The sequence below is a fragment of the Phragmites australis genome, chromosome 20 (assembly GCF_958298935.1).
Source record: "Phragmites australis chromosome 20, lpPhrAust1.1, whole genome shotgun sequence".
Lineage (NCBI taxonomy): Eukaryota > Viridiplantae > Streptophyta > Magnoliopsida > Poales > Poaceae > Phragmites > Phragmites australis.
In genome coordinates, this window is record NC_084940.1 from 7,355,470 (window position 1) to 7,371,903 (window position 16,434).

General features: G+C 48.9%; 2 protein-coding genes across 3 annotated transcripts; one reads left to right on the forward strand and one right to left on the reverse strand.

The window, feature by feature from the left end:
• Positions 1-312: 312 nt before the first annotated feature.
• Positions 313-1,246, forward strand: LOC133901972 (uncharacterized). The gene has a single exon (XM_062343535.1). The coding sequence runs from the start codon at positions 382-384 to the stop codon at positions 1,033-1,035; it is 654 nt and encodes a 217-aa protein (XP_062199519.1). The 5' UTR covers positions 313-381; the 3' UTR covers positions 1,036-1,246.
• A 4,443-nt stretch (positions 1,247-5,689) lies between these two features.
• LOC133901191 (respiratory burst oxidase homolog protein E-like) lies at positions 5,690-16,161 on the reverse strand. 2 transcript variants are annotated; one of them, XM_062342468.1, is made up of 14 exons: positions 15,162-16,161; positions 14,871-15,030; positions 14,700-14,748; positions 14,327-14,440; positions 13,699-14,211; positions 12,132-12,533; positions 8,304-8,399; positions 7,443-7,558; positions 7,186-7,356; positions 6,943-7,102; positions 6,665-6,850; positions 6,425-6,553; positions 6,192-6,270; positions 5,690-6,101 (listed from the first exon to the last, which is right to left on the reverse strand). In XM_062342468.1, exons 1-14 carry the CDS (start codon positions 15,865-15,867, stop codon positions 5,992-5,994), a joined length of 2,991 nt encoding a protein of 996 aa, XP_062198452.1. In that variant the 5' UTR covers positions 15,868-16,161; the 3' UTR covers positions 5,690-5,991. The 2 variants fall into 2 exon arrangements, with proteins under 2 accessions (XP_062198452.1, XP_062198453.1); XM_062342469.1 differs by lacking the exon at positions 12,132-12,533 and having other exon boundaries at positions 15,162-16,159.
• Between the last annotated feature and the right edge of the window lie 273 nt (positions 16,162-16,434).

A 16,434-nucleotide genomic window follows, 5' to 3' on the forward strand; every position in this document is an offset into this window, starting at 1 on the left:
AAATACAACTAGTATTAAGTCTCAAGCAAAAAAAAGGTAAAATGCTCAGGTGAGCAGGTGAAACCTGAAATAATTCCAGGCAGTTCACCAATGCCTTCATCTCCCTTCCGCCACCTATAGACATGAAATATTTTATTTTAATTTTTTTTACGGATATACGAGACTTACAGATCAGATGATAAAAAAATGATTAAAATTTTATAAATTTTTTTGGTCTTTTTGACAGTAAACGAAAAAAATATAAAACTAAATTGAAATACTCCTACCTGCCTATATATACGCTTCGCACCCAAGCCCACCCTCCTCATCGCACCAACACCTCACCTCCCTCTCTCCAACAACCGCCGAGACCTCTCCACCACAACCATCACAACGCCGCGAATGGAGCTCCTTGACATGGTGCCCGCTCTCCGCCTCTACTCCCTCCCAGCAGCGGCCGCCGCAGCTTGCTCTCTCTGCGCCTGGCTCGTGGCCGCCCTCGCCGCCGCCGCCGCCGTCGGCCTCTGGCGCATCCGCGCTGTCGGCGTCTCCAAGCCCGACGCCGGCGTTCGCGGCGGCAGCGCCCTCGTGAAAGATAAGCAGGCGCATGCGGCTCCGCCGTCGTCGGCTGCCATTGAAGAACCGAGGCCGGCGGCTCAGGCCGAGACGGCGTCCGCGAGCGAGCCGAGCACGCCGTCCAAGGTCCGCTTCGCAGCGTACTACGGCGGGTCAGGGAACGACGGAGTAGTGGACGGCGTCAGGAAATGGGCGGACGCGGAGGATGACGACTGCGCGCGCGTCGTCGTCGGCGAGGTGGACATGGTTCTGAGAAGGACGGCGTCGGCGCCGGGGAGAAGAATGGCCACGGCCTTGGCGGCGGCGCCGTGGGAGGATAGGGAGATGGCCGTGAAGCGGAGGGGCGACCTGGGGTGGTACCGTCACCTCGACATGGGAGCTCTCGACGGCAGCGTCGTGAGACTGTGGGACGGCGAGCTGACGGCGTCGCCGAGGGGGCGGCGGAGGAGGGCAGGATTGGAATTACAATTGTCATTATAGACTAGCTAGAGGCACCGGAGTTATCCGTGTATGTTGTGATGTAGGAGCATTGGGACGTTACTAGGGGATATGACAATTTTACCCTTTAGATTGTCATGTTATGGCCGAGGGCAAAGCGCTCTCACGTAGCCGTGTACTCGTGTGAGGGCACAAATAGAATTTGTAAACAGTTCCTTGCATCCATGGAGATTGGGAAATTCTCTTGTTCTGCTATCTTATTTTCTGTTATTTGGGGTGTTTAGATCATAATTATGCTTCCCAATGGATTTAACTATCAATTAGCTTAGTAATAGCTTATAATTTTTATAAAGTGACCAAGGTTAAATTATTAAAGATGGAGAACTAAGTCTTGATTTGGGTGCTTAGCAGAGGTGGTTGTACTTTTTACCCACCAGAGATCAAACTTCAGAGTTGCTTCTTGTGCGTTTTACTAAGACGAAATTTTCTTTCAATAATAAACGACGCACCTCTCAACGAGACATAAAGTTGTTCAAATAGACCGTGCCTACTTAGGCTGTCTGGAGGCACGACACTGTAGGTATGGTTAAAGCACGACATAGCACGAGACCACGGGCCGTGCCTAGGCTAAGCACGCGGCACGGCACAGCACAACCCAGGCCAGCACGGACGTGCACGACCTGGCTCAGCACGCTTGGTGTGAGTGTGTACGTCCGTCTGCATGTTGTATTAGGGTTTCTCAAAAATTATATTAAAAACTAGTTTGCATAGGTATAAAATCTAATATGAACACATATCATGTATATTTGACAACTAATTAAAGTCAAGTGTTTGCTATTTCACAATATAGGTGCTACCTTCAGCCATGCTGGTCGCCACACCATCACGTTCGTCCTCTCTCACCAGGCAATCAAACCGAACATCTCCCTCTTCTAGGGCCACGGAGCAAATCGCCCCTGCAAAGCCGTATACCGTATTGGCCATCGACTCGATCACATGGATTGTCGTTCATGAGCTCGTTACCTGATGAAATTTAGCAGTCATGAGTTAAATGTCTGGGAAAGTTCCTGGTAAAAGTTTTGTTCACTTTTGAAATATATTGACCTCGATTTGAAAGTCTCTAATTCCATGCGGAAGTCAATGATTTTCTTGAGAGTCTCTCACGTAATGCTATACAGTAGTTGTCCTGTCACATTATCTTCTTCAATATGGATTAGAAGAAGGTAGTTAGCAAAACACCAAAAAAATTTGGAATGACCCCACAATTAGCTTAACCCAATGCCACGCAAAACAAATCCTAAAGTAGAATTTAAAAGACATCAAATTATTATATGCTCAGATGAGCTGAGAAAAAAAATACTTCGCGAGAAAATCTTTTCCATAATGCTGAGAACGTCCACGTCATGGATGTTGAGGGACACCATACGACTTTTCTTTTGAGGTCGGGACACCATACGACTTGATTGCAAATAATAGTACATAGTTAAGGTGATAGGTCCAAGCCGGCTTATTAATTAAGGGTATACCAATTAATAAAGTTGCTAAACAAATGTGATGTCTATCCCAAGAACATTCATTGAATTTAGCAAAATACATTTTGGAAGTTCTTAGTGGCAGGCAATATAATGCTCCTTGCAATTTTTCTGTTCATTCAGCATACCATAGAACAATATATAAAGATGGGTAAACGACAATACAACATCAGGTACAGGCGAACAGTCCTAAATTTGTTTTGAGCTTTAGAGAGCGAAATGCGGCGAGCCCTGCACTTGGATGAGCATCATCATTGTCGCAAAGCTTCCAGAAAATAGTTGCTACTCTTCAGCTAGCAAAAAGAGATCAATGTGTTTACTAGTCATACGCTTTCAAAAAGTAAAAAATTTATCAAAAAAGTAACTACAGATATATTCTGAAAAGAGTTTCAGTTCGGTTGTAACTCGTACTGGATGTTACTGCTTTGCTTGGTACCTGAAAAATCGCAATCGATTGAGCCGCTCGTTTATGTTGCCAGCAGCTCACCGCAACTACAAGCCACCACTTCGGCTCATGGATTTAGTGGCGGTGGAGAAAACACCAACACCTTCAGTTGCTTTCCAATGGATATGAAAATTCTGCAGTTATCAAGTCATAGCGGTCGACGCCATTCTAGTAGGGAACCATGATTAAGTGATTACAACAGGCTTTAGAACAAAATTGGGATCGATGACTATCTACTGATGCCGAGATATGTACTACTACGGGTGATACCAGAAGAATATGCTTGTCATATGCTGGTTGGTAGGTGACTTCTACACCGAGATCGTTCAAACTCAGGTTTATTCCGTAAGATGCAGGCATCTTTGTGATTCTGCGGACGAGACACGAGCTCATATCGCGCAAGGGAAGATCGATCAGATTCACTGCATGATCAGTCCATCCCTGTCACTTCTTTAATTTGTCATTACATCCAGAATTGCTTGTGCAGTAGAACTCTTACCAAAGACCAAGGCTTGGCTCAGAGAACTTCGTCTTTGGAACCTGCTGATGCTAACCTTACACCGAACATCTTGCAAGCTCGATAGCAAATCAGCAGGAGTTACTGATGATGTCATAGCCATCGATAAGGATAAGAAGCCGATCAGGAGTGTACACATAGTATTTTGAAATAGTCAAACGTCAGGGTGAACATAATGATTCGAATATGATGGATACAAACAGTACTCACTCATATATGTATCTATCAGTTTTTGCTGCACCTAAGGGTATATATGTGAACGTTGGCAGACGAAGAGCGGGAACCAAACTCATCGCTCATGGGTATCCGTCACCCGTGAGTATACTTATTTACCCACCGACTAGGTGGTTTCGGCGACGTAGGGAGGAGCTGGGCGGTAGCGGCGGCGTGTCTCAAGGCAGGGAGGGGTTTGGCGACGGCGAGGGTGAGGCTTGGGGCGGGGTTGGGCGGCGACGGACGGGAGGCATGGTGGCGCCCGCAGTAGGGAGCAGCAAGGAATGTAGGCTAATGTGAGTAGTGGCGGGGCGTTGGAGTCGATTGTTGGAATGGTTAGAATATTAGGATTAGCGTAAGATAGGCTTATATGTTATATATATTAATGGGTAAATAGGCTTAATATGTATATATCAGTTGTATATATATATTGATAGCGATTTATATCTACTAATACACCTATGAATAACAAATAAGAAATAAATCTAATTCTATTAAGTACTTATCGGCAAGTAGATAGATAAATGGGTAAAACTATCATCACCACTTAGTACGGGAGTAGCATAGGTGTTGTTCATTGCTGCTGGACCCTCCTCGTGATATCGACGATGTTAGTCTATTACATTAATTAAAGGCTAAGAATCGGAGCAATTATAGAGAGTTTACTGTAGCTACGACGTGGGTTTCACCTATATATAGGTACATATATATCTTATATGTATATATACATATATGTGTACATATGTTTACATATATAAGCCTATATATATACATAGTTTTTTTTAAATTCTAGAAAAATAGCGAAAGAAATAATAGTTATATTGATAAATCGGTTGAAATAATTAAAATGCATAGAAAAATATCTAAAACTCAAAAAATATGAAATAAATTTAGTTAGTTAGGTTCATATTACTGTCTTCTACATGTTAAAATGATATGATTATACATGAAAGTGTTAAATATTGATAAATTTATAAATAAATATTGAGATGTTTAAAAATGATGAATACAATTTTTTAGTCTTTTTTTCATACTCTGTGAAAAAAATAAGTGTGGCATAGACACGCCAATCCACCTAGTAATTATGTACGCTGCAACTCCGTATGTGATGCCCCTCAATCCAGAGCAATTTTTAGGCGTGTCCATTTGTAACGAGAGCAACAGAGCCGCTGCAGCACGAACAGGCCAAGGGCCGAACCAATCTACGGACGGCCCATCTGCCGCCTTATCCAGCCCCTATCTGACGGCCCCGAAGCGTGGCCCTGTCTTTCGGCCTGACGCTGAAGGGCTTGCGCCCAGCGGCTTCGGCCTACGTCCGTCTAGTGCACATCGACCCGAGCTTATTGCAGCAACCCAGTGGGGTCGCTGCTCCACCACGCCACCAAACGGGGACGCCTCTTCTGAATGGACGCACGGCCCAACGCAGAGCAGAATCAGCAGAAAATACCCAAGCTCCAGCGACGCGATGCCGCGGTTGCCGCAGGGTGCCGGCCGCGAAAGTAAATTCTAATTTTTTTTTACGATATACTGTCTTTTCTTGATTTAATGGTTAGCATGTGTAATTGAGAGAAAGAAGAAGTATATGTGATATATATATAAAAAAGTCTTCCTGTAAGGCCGAATCTCATTAAATTTTTAATAAAATATACAATTAGTCGAATTATTATATGTAAGGAAACCACTCCCGCCGCGACGCGCTGGCTCACAGATAGCAACGTGCCGAAGCCGAGCCGTTGGCCGGCGGGCACGAGGCCGCGAACGTTCCGTGCCGCTAAGACGTAGGCACCCACACGAGGCAGGCGCGGAGAAGATCCACATGGCAGAGCACAATGCACGTCTCCGTCGAATCGCCTTGCATGCAGGCTACGGCACGGCACACCGGATCTTATTAGCAGCACACACGCAGCTGCTGGACTCGGGCAGTCGGCCAGACAGACATGAACGCCTGAACAATGTACATTCAGATTCCAGAATGGCAGCATGTGGCGCTTCTCGTATATTCATTCATTCATTCATTCATATAACTACCTAGCTAACTATACTGTGTACATTTATACGGTATCTATGACGATCAGTATCATCGAATTAACAGCCTCTATCCTGCCCTCTTCTTTTCTGTCAATATATAAATTTTGCTAAGTACTAACTATCCTGTGCTTCTTTATGCTATGTACAGTTCCAGATCAGGAAGAGGTAAGCTTGGTTTGGCTTGCTTCTGTGCAAAATTTTCCTTTCTGTCTTCTTTACCGGTACCTAACTATCAAGTACGCTTTCCTTCTCTCTATCAGAATTCAGAAGTACTCCTTGTGGAAATGGAAGCGAGTGCCCGTCTTGTGGCTCATCTCGTGCGCCAGAGTCTTCAGTTCTTTGGATAGCGTCGGCGCGCCACAGTAGAACACTCCTGCGTGCGTCAGAAACATCAATTGTGAGGAGTGAAGTTCAGACTTTAGAATTGGTGCAAAGGAGTTGGTTGCTTGGGTAAAAGGATTACCAACTGTCGAATTCGGATGCTTGGAGGCGATCCTTGTGAAAACTTCCTTCCAATTGGGTCGGGCGAAATGTGTCCTCACCTGCCGAGTGCACAGATTGTCATCAATTTGAAGTTAGACATGGGGAAATATAGATTTGCATATAGTGGCCGATCACTTTTCTAAAATTCTTCTTTGGAACAGAAAAAAGTCTTCAAAATAAATTTGCAAGCAGAGTCTCAGAAAATTAGTTTACCCTGGTTCCTGATACGATGTCAACACCGTGCTTCGCATGGTTCAGAGCCTGCACCATTGACAGTAGAGTAGTCCGTGCATCACGCTCCTCATAAACACTTGTGAGGTAATTGTGCAACTCTATGACACCCTAGTTTCGGAAAGCTCATAGTCAGTATAGCAACATTGCAGGGGTATTCTAGACAGAAAGAGACTTAAGCAGATAACAGACATATGGAAGTGTGGCATCCTGCAACCCTACCTTCTTGTCCATTTCAGCAACCTCATTCATCACCCCTTTGAACCATTCAAATGATCCTGCTTCTCGGGTGACCCAGTAAAAATGTGCACTGCTTGTTCTGTATGCTCTCTTCCGGTTGCTACTTGCTGCCGAGACACTGAAACTGTTAGCGCTGTCTTCAGACCTGCTAGTCTCCATCGCCAAGTCCTAATAGTTGCAGAAAATCATGTAAGCTATAAATAGGAATAAGCACATTCACAAAAAAGGGTCAAAATGAACAATATAGGATGAAGCGGTACCATCAACTCGTCAGCTATCTTAATGTTATTAAGCAGGTCCCGTAGAATGCTTATGAATGGTGTTGCCCCAATTCCAAGGCCGACAAGAAGTAGGACATCGTAGTTTCTGAAATCCTGCGCAGGGGCACCATATGGACCATCTACAAGCAATTTTGGCAAGCTGTGGCATAGAAAACAAACATGTTCAGTTTCATTTCTATCAGGTATGTAAAGAAGCAGACATGGAAAGGGAGATTGATGGACCTTCTTGGTTCTGCCGCACCTAACCCGCTAAATGAAGCTCTTCTGTTTACATGTGGCGAGAAATAGTTCTCGACAAAAATGCACTTGAGCTCTTGTGTCCAGTCACCGCTTGTTCGGATGTGAACACTGAGGTAGTCATCTCCAGGAGCTGAAGTGATGGAGAAAGGGTGCCTGGAAACACAAAGCAGCAGCAGGTGAGCTACTCAACCAGAAACTAAGAGTAAGTTGCAGAGACGCAAATCGGAGGTCATACAAACCATTCAAACGGAGATATCATTGGACACTGAAGAAATATGTACTGTCCACTTCTGTATCGAAATCCATAGGGCTTTGACATTGTTATGGTCAATACATTTCCAGGTAGAAGGCACACCTGAATTAATCAAATTTACATAAGAAAATATACATGGATTTTATTTAATGATGGTAAACTTATTCTGCTATTTCGTCAAAAAATATTATTCTTGTAAATTCTGCATGCACATGCTTCTCTCTTGTTTTGACACTCCATTACGGTTTTTACAGCAAATATGCTCAAGTGTTTCTTCCATTTACATTCCTGAAAGGATTTAACTGTACTACAGAACAATCCAAAACACATATATTGAGTGGAGTATTTAGCATAACCCAAGAATAATTGTATCCTTATAGATGCTAGCAACAGTAATTTGCACCTATTGATTAGAGGGGGAAAAATATTTAATGTTGCGATGGGCAGAAGAGCACTCAGGACTGAATAAACTAGTCAACAATTAACCGAAAATGGTGGGCCTTCGAGACGTTAAAGTAATTAGAAAGCGACAGGCAATTTCTAAAGGACAGAAATGTTTGAGCAGAGCTGTCCTAGTAGTGGCAGCATGACTTGTATCACACAAGGCCAGAACATTCTCCTGTCCACATACAGAATCCTTTATGCCACTAAATTGTGCATCAAAGTTGAAATGATGGATCCAAGGAATTGGAACTTGTGATGGATCACTAATCTGGATCGGTTCAAATGGCAGTGTTCTAATCTTATCATGCCAACCAATCCACCATATGGCAATTAACCACCTAATACTAAAGCATGGCATTCAGAAACTGCAGGAAATTTTCTGTCAATGCATCTATTTACTTACCTTTAAAATTTTTACGGCATAAGCATTTGACCTCAAGACTCGTAGCATCCTTTCACCAACATAGAGGGCCAGCGGGACAGAAATGTACATCCATGTCTGAAATCACCAAGAGGTAACAATGTTAGGGCGTTAAAAATGTCCTGAAACTCAAACATCAGTTGCTGAAACAAGAGCCGTTGCAATGATTAAGGGAAATGTGAAAGTCTCGGCGGGCACCAGCATCGCTGTTTTCAAATGAGCAGGTTTGAAGAGAAATTTCCACATGGTATTGTTCCAAAGGAGATGAGACAAAAAATATACGCTAAAATAACAAATGGAACCACTCAGCTAGCTTGGCAGCTGTCAGATTCCCGCGCTTCTAGAATGCCGCAGCACAGCGAGTTTAATACTTAAATAATCTATCCCCATGAATATAGTAGTAGAGAATTTTTAGCTTAATAAACATGTATGCTTGTACTGTTTTTTAAAAAAAATATATATGTGCTGTTGTACAGGATAACTCTAACTATCAGGCATTGCCCTGGACATTGGAGTACTCTGACATCTGGACCTTCTGTATTGTGCAAATGGTATTCAACCAAGGTGAACACGGCTCCCACTCAAGTATCGATGGGGCGGAGGTGGGAAGGTCAATGATGCGGCTGACCTTTTTTCATTGAAGCTGGTGGGGCATGGTGACGCGGCAGCGGTCGGTCATGCATAGCGGTGACCGATTTCGGCGAAAGGCATTTATGCCTGGCGATATGGTTAGGGAAGTAATGGTGGGTCGTTATAGTTGTCGACGCGTGTTGTGATCTTTTTATCCAACCGGTCGAGTATAGCTGATTATAGCCTCCCATGGCTATACTCTTGTATTTTTTTTCAGCTATATCAATAAAAACGGGCACCACCCGGTGCCGTTTGTTTAAAAGAAAAAAAACTGAAAAAAATCAGGATCGAACATTGTCAGGACTCCAAACAGCATGCGTTACGGATAACTGCATTTCTTGAGTTGAGCACTCTATCTATCTGACATCACGGTTCGCCGAAACTAACGCACCCACCGCCCAAACCCAGCAGAACCTAGCACCTAGAGCCAATTCTGCCTATGGAGAAGCAATCGCAAATCGCGAAACGCATCAGGGGACGGCACCCCCATTTTCTCTTGAATGCAAGGTGGTCCTAGGAGCTCCCTCACGGTCACAAGCCTCCCACTACATACGACAATGCCGACCGGAAAGCAAGAAGCAAGCAGTGAAACCCTGTGCCACGCACTCGCTCCGATGAATCTGCACGGGAAGTCTCATCGCCACACACGACGGGCAGATTGTAGGGGCGAGTGGTGCCTAGTCCAGGACTACAGGGTCTTTCTTTCTTTCTTTTCGTCTTTCCTTGTTTCTCTTTTGCCTTTCAGACACTAGCTAGACAGGCTCCTTTAATCGGATTCGATCCCAAGATGAGATGCCGTCGCCACCACCCTCCATCCCCATGCCATGATCCCTTTACAACTAAGGCCTCTTGCCCCTAAATAACACGGCAATCTCATTGGACAACGTTGTGCCGCAACCACACCGCATGTGATGTGACAACAAGGGACACATGACGCATTTCACCTCGCATTTGTCAAGTAGGGGGTCACCATTCACACGCAAGCACATAGCCATTAGGAAGCAAATGGAGAAAAGTTTGGTGAGATGGTTATGGGTACCAAGTCAGGCATAATCAGCGGCGCAGGTATAAGCAGAGAAAGTCTAAGTCATAGCCACATGCACGAAAGCCATGGAAGAGTGACGAGTTCGTGGCAAACGCGGGAGGGAGGAAAGCAACCGGCCGGCTGGTCGCCTCGGCTCGGCTCGGCTCGTGACGTCGCGGCCGGGCAGTAGGTGAGCGGGGATTATACTATCCCTGGGGCCATGTGGTTGGGGATTATACTAAACTAGTTGCGCCTTTGATTGACACTGTGATCTCTACTCCAAATCCGGGACGAAAGAAAGGTCCACCACCACGAAGCAAACAGGAGAAGCTTCCTGCACATTCCATCACTGCAAGCTTAAAGGCTAAGGCATGCAAAGCCCATGGCTTGCAGATTTGGGGAGCCGGTTTGGAGAGTGGTAAAAGTGAACTCATTGTAACCGGGCCTTGTGTAAAGTGGGGTAAAGTCGCTAGGCTTTAGGATGGTGTCTACCATATCGGTACTATCCAGCGATGAATGTGCTAGGAGTAGCTGGGGGTTTATATTTCGCGTACTACTACTAACAGTGCCTCCATTCTGTAAAGCAGGAGGCATTTGAAGCCATTCATGGCATTAATAAGTCCATCTACGCCGATGATTAGTGTTGGCATTCCCCACCTATTTCAACGCCCGATCCAAACGAAAATGCCCTGTAAAGGTGATCATAACTAGATCCACCAACAGACGTAGGACCATCAAGAAAACTGACACTCACGCGAGAGAGAGAGAGAACTCTGCTGCTACTATTCCATCATCATGCATGTAGGCGTGTTAGTACAACCGACCCTGTGCTACACACAGAAAGTAATTGAGCTATAATCGCAAAAAAGAAAAAGTAATCGAGCTAAATCGCAAAAAAGGGAAAGTAATTGAGCTATCGGCAAGATTGTCCTGGCCTTAAAGATGCTAGCAAGATTGTGAAGCGCCCCGTGCACGTTCAGGCTGGCACGGCGACTCAGGCCACACCTGACCTGACAGGATATATTCATGCATGGGAGACGGACGGGGCCCAGACTTCCTGAACAGCGTGGTTCGATCCCCCCGTGGATCTGGCGATCCCGAAACGACGAGGACGATGACTACCGCTACGACACACGTCAGTACTACTTGCAACCACCCGGCACTGAGCTGTGGAGCACATCACCAGCGGCCCACGTGTTCCGCGGCAGCTCACACTGACTACTGCCATCACCACTGTGCCCATCGACCTACCCTGCCCAACTCCTACGACGTCTTTAACACGGCCTAGTAGTATATATTTAAGGAGCCTACCCGGACCGGTCGCAACGCTTCCCTTGGCTGGCAAGCATGGCTCCGCTTTGACCCCGGCGACACCGACACTAACGTCGCCCTGTACCCACGTCCAACATGCACAGCTCAACTATTTTCACTCACTAGCAACTAGAATCATTTCGAGATATAAATATATAAAAGTTAAATATTAGATATTTTGATATAAAAGATGAATAATAAAAAATTAAATATATTTTTAAAATATATAAAAGATAAATATTAAATATCTAGATATATAAGATAATTAATATGAGAATAAATATATTATTGGAAGGAGGAACGAGAAGAATCTTTATACGGTGACTACTTGATCAACTCAACTCAGGTTCACCATGAAGATCTTCTAATTTTATTATAACTCGTGCACTTTATGGAAGTATAGATAGATATAGATGCGAGCTTTTGCCTTATTTTTTTTATTTAAAAAGAGAAAAACTGTTTGCACCCATATTAATTTGCTCTTTCCTTTGCCATGGCTGCTGTCATGAGTCATGGAGTCGTGGCATGTTTTTCTTTCCTTTTCCTTTTTTTTTTCTTCAGAGAATGGAGATTGACACGAGCCGTTTCTAGAAGAAGGCAACATAAAGCGCAAGCAGCGAGCGAGAACCAAGGTCCTCGACAACGGCGTGTGCAGGAAAGCGAAGCGAGGGCGCACGGGCAGGTATCGACTTTGCCTTTGCGACGGGCCAAACAGAAAATCGTCACGCTCCGAAAGCTACACGCCGTAGCCAACTACTCACAGTAACCTCGTGTAACGAACGAGCAAGCAGTCCACGGATGAAAATTCGCTAAGATTGCAGGGAAAAGTGGCCGTGCGCACGTACCGTTTTCTCGTACCAGCGGTGCACGAGGAAGAGGAAGTAGCCGTGGACGAGCAGGAGCGCGTACACGATGCCGAGGAGGTGGTGCGAGTACCAGAAGGCGTTGAACCCGGCCAGCCGGTTCAGCGGCGCCGGGAGCCGGGACGTCACGGCGCCGCCCTTCTCGCCCTTGCGGAACGGGTGCGTGGCCAGCGTGAAGGAGACGGTCATGAGCACCACCATCGCGACGCCGGTGATCCCCTCCGTGCCGGAGAGGAGCGACGCGTAGGTGGGCTTGTCCGGGCCGAACGCGCCGGCCACCAGCGCGTACTCCTCGGGGGTCGACGCGGTCAACCGCGGGAAGTCGCACGCCAGGTGGTTCCCCGCGTGCAGCGTGATCCCCACCACGATCGCCGTCGCGATCATCTGGAGCAGCATTCAACAAAAACAACACAAATTCGTCATGTAAGTTGGTAAACTTTCTTGGGAGATTGGTAAACTTTCTTGGGAGATTTTGCGATGCTGATCACGACGGGCGGCGAATCCAAAATTCATGGTCGCCGCTCCGGTCGTGACAAGTGACCAACACCACTACACCAGACTGTGACTTGGTTCGTTACTCTACCGTGCACAGGAGATCGGTTATCTTTTTATTTTAATCAATCATATATATATATAACAGTTTATGTGACATCTATAAGTAAAACACTAAACCGTTAGCAAGTTAGATTGACACAAAGGTGATAATTTTTATTCTGAGTGAACTGCCACCGCTTGTGGAAAACACGACAGCGAGTGGGACATCCGTTGCCATCCGGGGACCATTTCGGCCCCACATGACAGGGGAGCATTTGTCGGTCCGTGGACTTTCACCGGACGGGAAGGAGCTTGACTTTTGACTCGACGGTTTACTGAGCGGTACTTGTCCGGTTGTCCCAAGCGGAGGCAAGGGATCTTCTGCGCCGTAGGATTTCACCCACCGCCGGAACAGAATCATTGGACCGCGTCGCTGGCAGCACGGAACATGGGATGGGGACTTGGCGTACGCATCTGGGACATGGGCGTGCGAAGTGCGGTGTACGCTAAGCCCGTCCTCCCTGGAAGAGTACATGGCAGTAAGCCAAGTGTGAAGAAGTCTTGAGCTACCACATGGGGGACATAGGCGAAAGAAAATTATGTGAGACCCTCTGTAGAAAGATCTCAGTGAGATCTTGATCCACGTCGTTTGTTCTGGATCCAACGGTCTGATTAAACGCAGATGAGAGAAAAAAAAAACACGTATCACATAGAGATCGGGATCTTTCTGTGAGACCCGGTCTCATATAATTTGCTTCCGACATAAGCAGTTCCACACGGGATCCAGGGGAGCCCCAGGGCTCCACGTGCACGGCCAATCATCGCGCGCCAAGCACGACAGGCCGCCGCGCCTCGTCCGTCCCGACGGCGACGGCGTAACTACCCCGGTCGTCGTATCACCACAAAACGAATCACCCCTCGACCGCTTAATTATCACCATCACGGGCAAGAAGAAGTAAATAATCTACTTTTTTTTGGGGGGTAGGGGGGAGGCATGGTGGAAGTCATGGCGTACCTTGTGGAAGGTGATGTTGTCGTCGAAGGGGACGAAGAAGCGGGCCCAGGAGGAGCGGAGCCACGTCAGCGTTTTGCGGCAGACGGGGAGGAGGACCAGCGCCATGTTGAGCTTGAGCGTCTCGGCGGCGCCCTTGGCCGTGGGGAGGCAGTACCCCATCACCTGGAACGCCGCCTTGCGACGGTACTGCACGAACTTCCACACGAACAGCGACGCCATGGCGGCGACCCACAGCGCCACCACCCAGGAGCGGCGCCAGTTCTCCTCCGCCGCCACGCGCACCCGCGCCGCGCCCTTCCGCACGCCCCACCTGCGCCCGCGCCGCTCCCGCGGCCCCACGCCCGCATGAACGTTGACGCCGCCGACGCCGTCTCCTCCTCCTTCCGCCACCGTCAGGGTGCCGCCGCCGACGCCGAGGTTCTGGCTCCACTGAGCCCCGCTGGCCGTGCTCAGCGGGCGGCTGTAGTTCATGTAGGTGTCGCGCTGGAGCAGCAGCGCCTCCAGCTGCCACAGCTGCCGAGCGAGGCAGAAGACATCACACGTGTCGGCACGGCAGCATACATACCCCACTACTCAAAAAGACAAGAGAAGTATACAGCCAAGAACAACACGGTGATAGGACGCGTACCTCAATGTAGCCGAGGTTCTCCGGGTCGAGCTCCTCCATGATGAGCGACGCGTACTCCTCCGCCTGCTCCTTGAGCTTCGCCAGCTTGTTCGCCGACGCGCTCAGCACGATCAACTGCAAAAAAGACCAAACAATTCGCTGGATTAGCTGCCGGCGAGCGAAGTATAGTAGAACGTGGACGACGGTGACAACCGTGACAGTTACTGCAGTAGTAATCAACAAGAACATCACACTACTAGTTGTGGTAATCAGAACAGGGTGCCCGCAAGAAGGTTCTAATGCTGAGTGCTTTCTTTTGTGACAGTTGAGCTAAAAACAGAGTTGCATCATGCATGGAGTAAAAAAATTTAGAAAAAGTGCTTAAACAAGTCACCTCCTGTACTTCCTCCCTCGTTATCCTCCCGTCCACGTTGGTGTCCACCCTGAATTTCGGGCCAAGAACGGCAGAATAAGAAGAAAAAGCTTATCAAGAATCTGCGGGGGCAAGTGCAGGTGCGCGGGCATCGGAAATCGGAAAATGGGGGGCGTGAATTTGGCTCAGTACATGTCGAAGAAGATCTGGAGCCGCGCGTCGAAGCTCTGATCGGAGATCTGGAGCCAGAAGTCGTAGAGCTCCTCCTTGGTGATCCGCTCCAGGTTCTGCCGCCGCCGCCGGGCCAGAGCGTCGAAGATGCCCACCGCGAACTCCTTCGAGTCCACCATTCCTGTTGAGTGTTGAGGCGCGCATGCGCGGCCAAGAACGTCTCGATTACGATGGAGTCGTTCCTTGCATGTGTGGATAACAATGCAATTGTAGCCAAGAATTACAGAGAGTGAGATGTGATTGTGTCCGTACCGATGCATTCGCCGAAGTCGTCGCGGGAGAGGAGGCCGTCGCGCGCCAGGTCGTTGAAGCGCTCCTCGACGCGGCGCCAGAGCTCGGCGGCCTCGACGGAGCCGGTGGTGCGGCTGATGAACCGGAGGCCCTTGAGCGCGCGCTTGGCGCCGGCGCGCGACCGGTTCAGCTTCGCCTGGACACGCCGCCGCTCGCGCGCCGCCATGGCTGCCTCCCGCTGAAGCTCCGCGGGCGTCGGCAGGCGCGGGGACGGCGAAGGCGACGGCGACCGCAGCCACGCGAACTTCTTCCGTATCCGCGACGACGTCGACGAGCACCGGCTCAGGCTCCTGGCGCCCCCGGGCCCTGGCCCGGGCCCTCCCTCCGACGGCGTGCGTGGCGACACCCCCGGCGGCGCGCCCACGGCGCCGTAGAGCGCGGCGCTGGTGGGCGTGACGCTGCGCACCACCATGGACTCCTCGTCGAGCTCCAGCATGACCTCGACCAGGTCCCCCTGGTCGGCGAGGAATGCCGGCAGCATGCCCCCGCCCCCGCCGCTCCCGGCGGCGGCGGCGGCGGCGGCGGCAAAGAACTCCTCCCCATAGGCGGTGGTGAAGGACTCGTTGTCGGAGGCGTCGGTGGTGGTGGTCTGGTCGTCCGCCAGGTAGTCCGCGATGCGGCGGTGGTTGCCGCGCCTCGCGTTGCTCCCGCGCGACGGCGTCCACATGGCAGCCGCGCCGCGAGGAGCCCTGCTTCTCCGAGCGGGCACGGTGGTTGCGCCCCGCGTGCCCGGCCTTTTATCAACTCACCCGTCCGCACCGCAATGCGCTAGTTTATCCCGTGGGCAGCAGCGGGGCGGCCGGGCCGGTGATTCCCTCGCGCGGCGCGGCCTTTTCTTTGGTTTGCTTCGCGGATCCGGTGCTCCGCTGTTGCGTTCTGTTCTGCCTGCTGCTGACTCGGCTTGGCTGCTTTTGGCAGTGCTCTTCTGCTGCTGCCTCGCCCGGCGCCCGTCCGCTTTATCTTTATATCGAGTGATGAAACGGGCAGCGCGTTTTGGAGGATGGGTGCGCGAGTCTCCGGCGCGCCCCTGAAAACGAGCTCCGGGTGCCACGAGTTCGACGTGCCTGCGCGGTGCGGTGCTCGGTTCGGTCGCGGTTCGGCGGTGTGGATCTGGAAATCCTCGGACGCTTCCAAATGAGCGAGATGAGGTGGACAGTTGACCGTGGTGATGCAAGTTTTGTATTTTAGTAATTAGATCAACTCATTGACCTAGTGGTGAGTTCATGTTGATCAT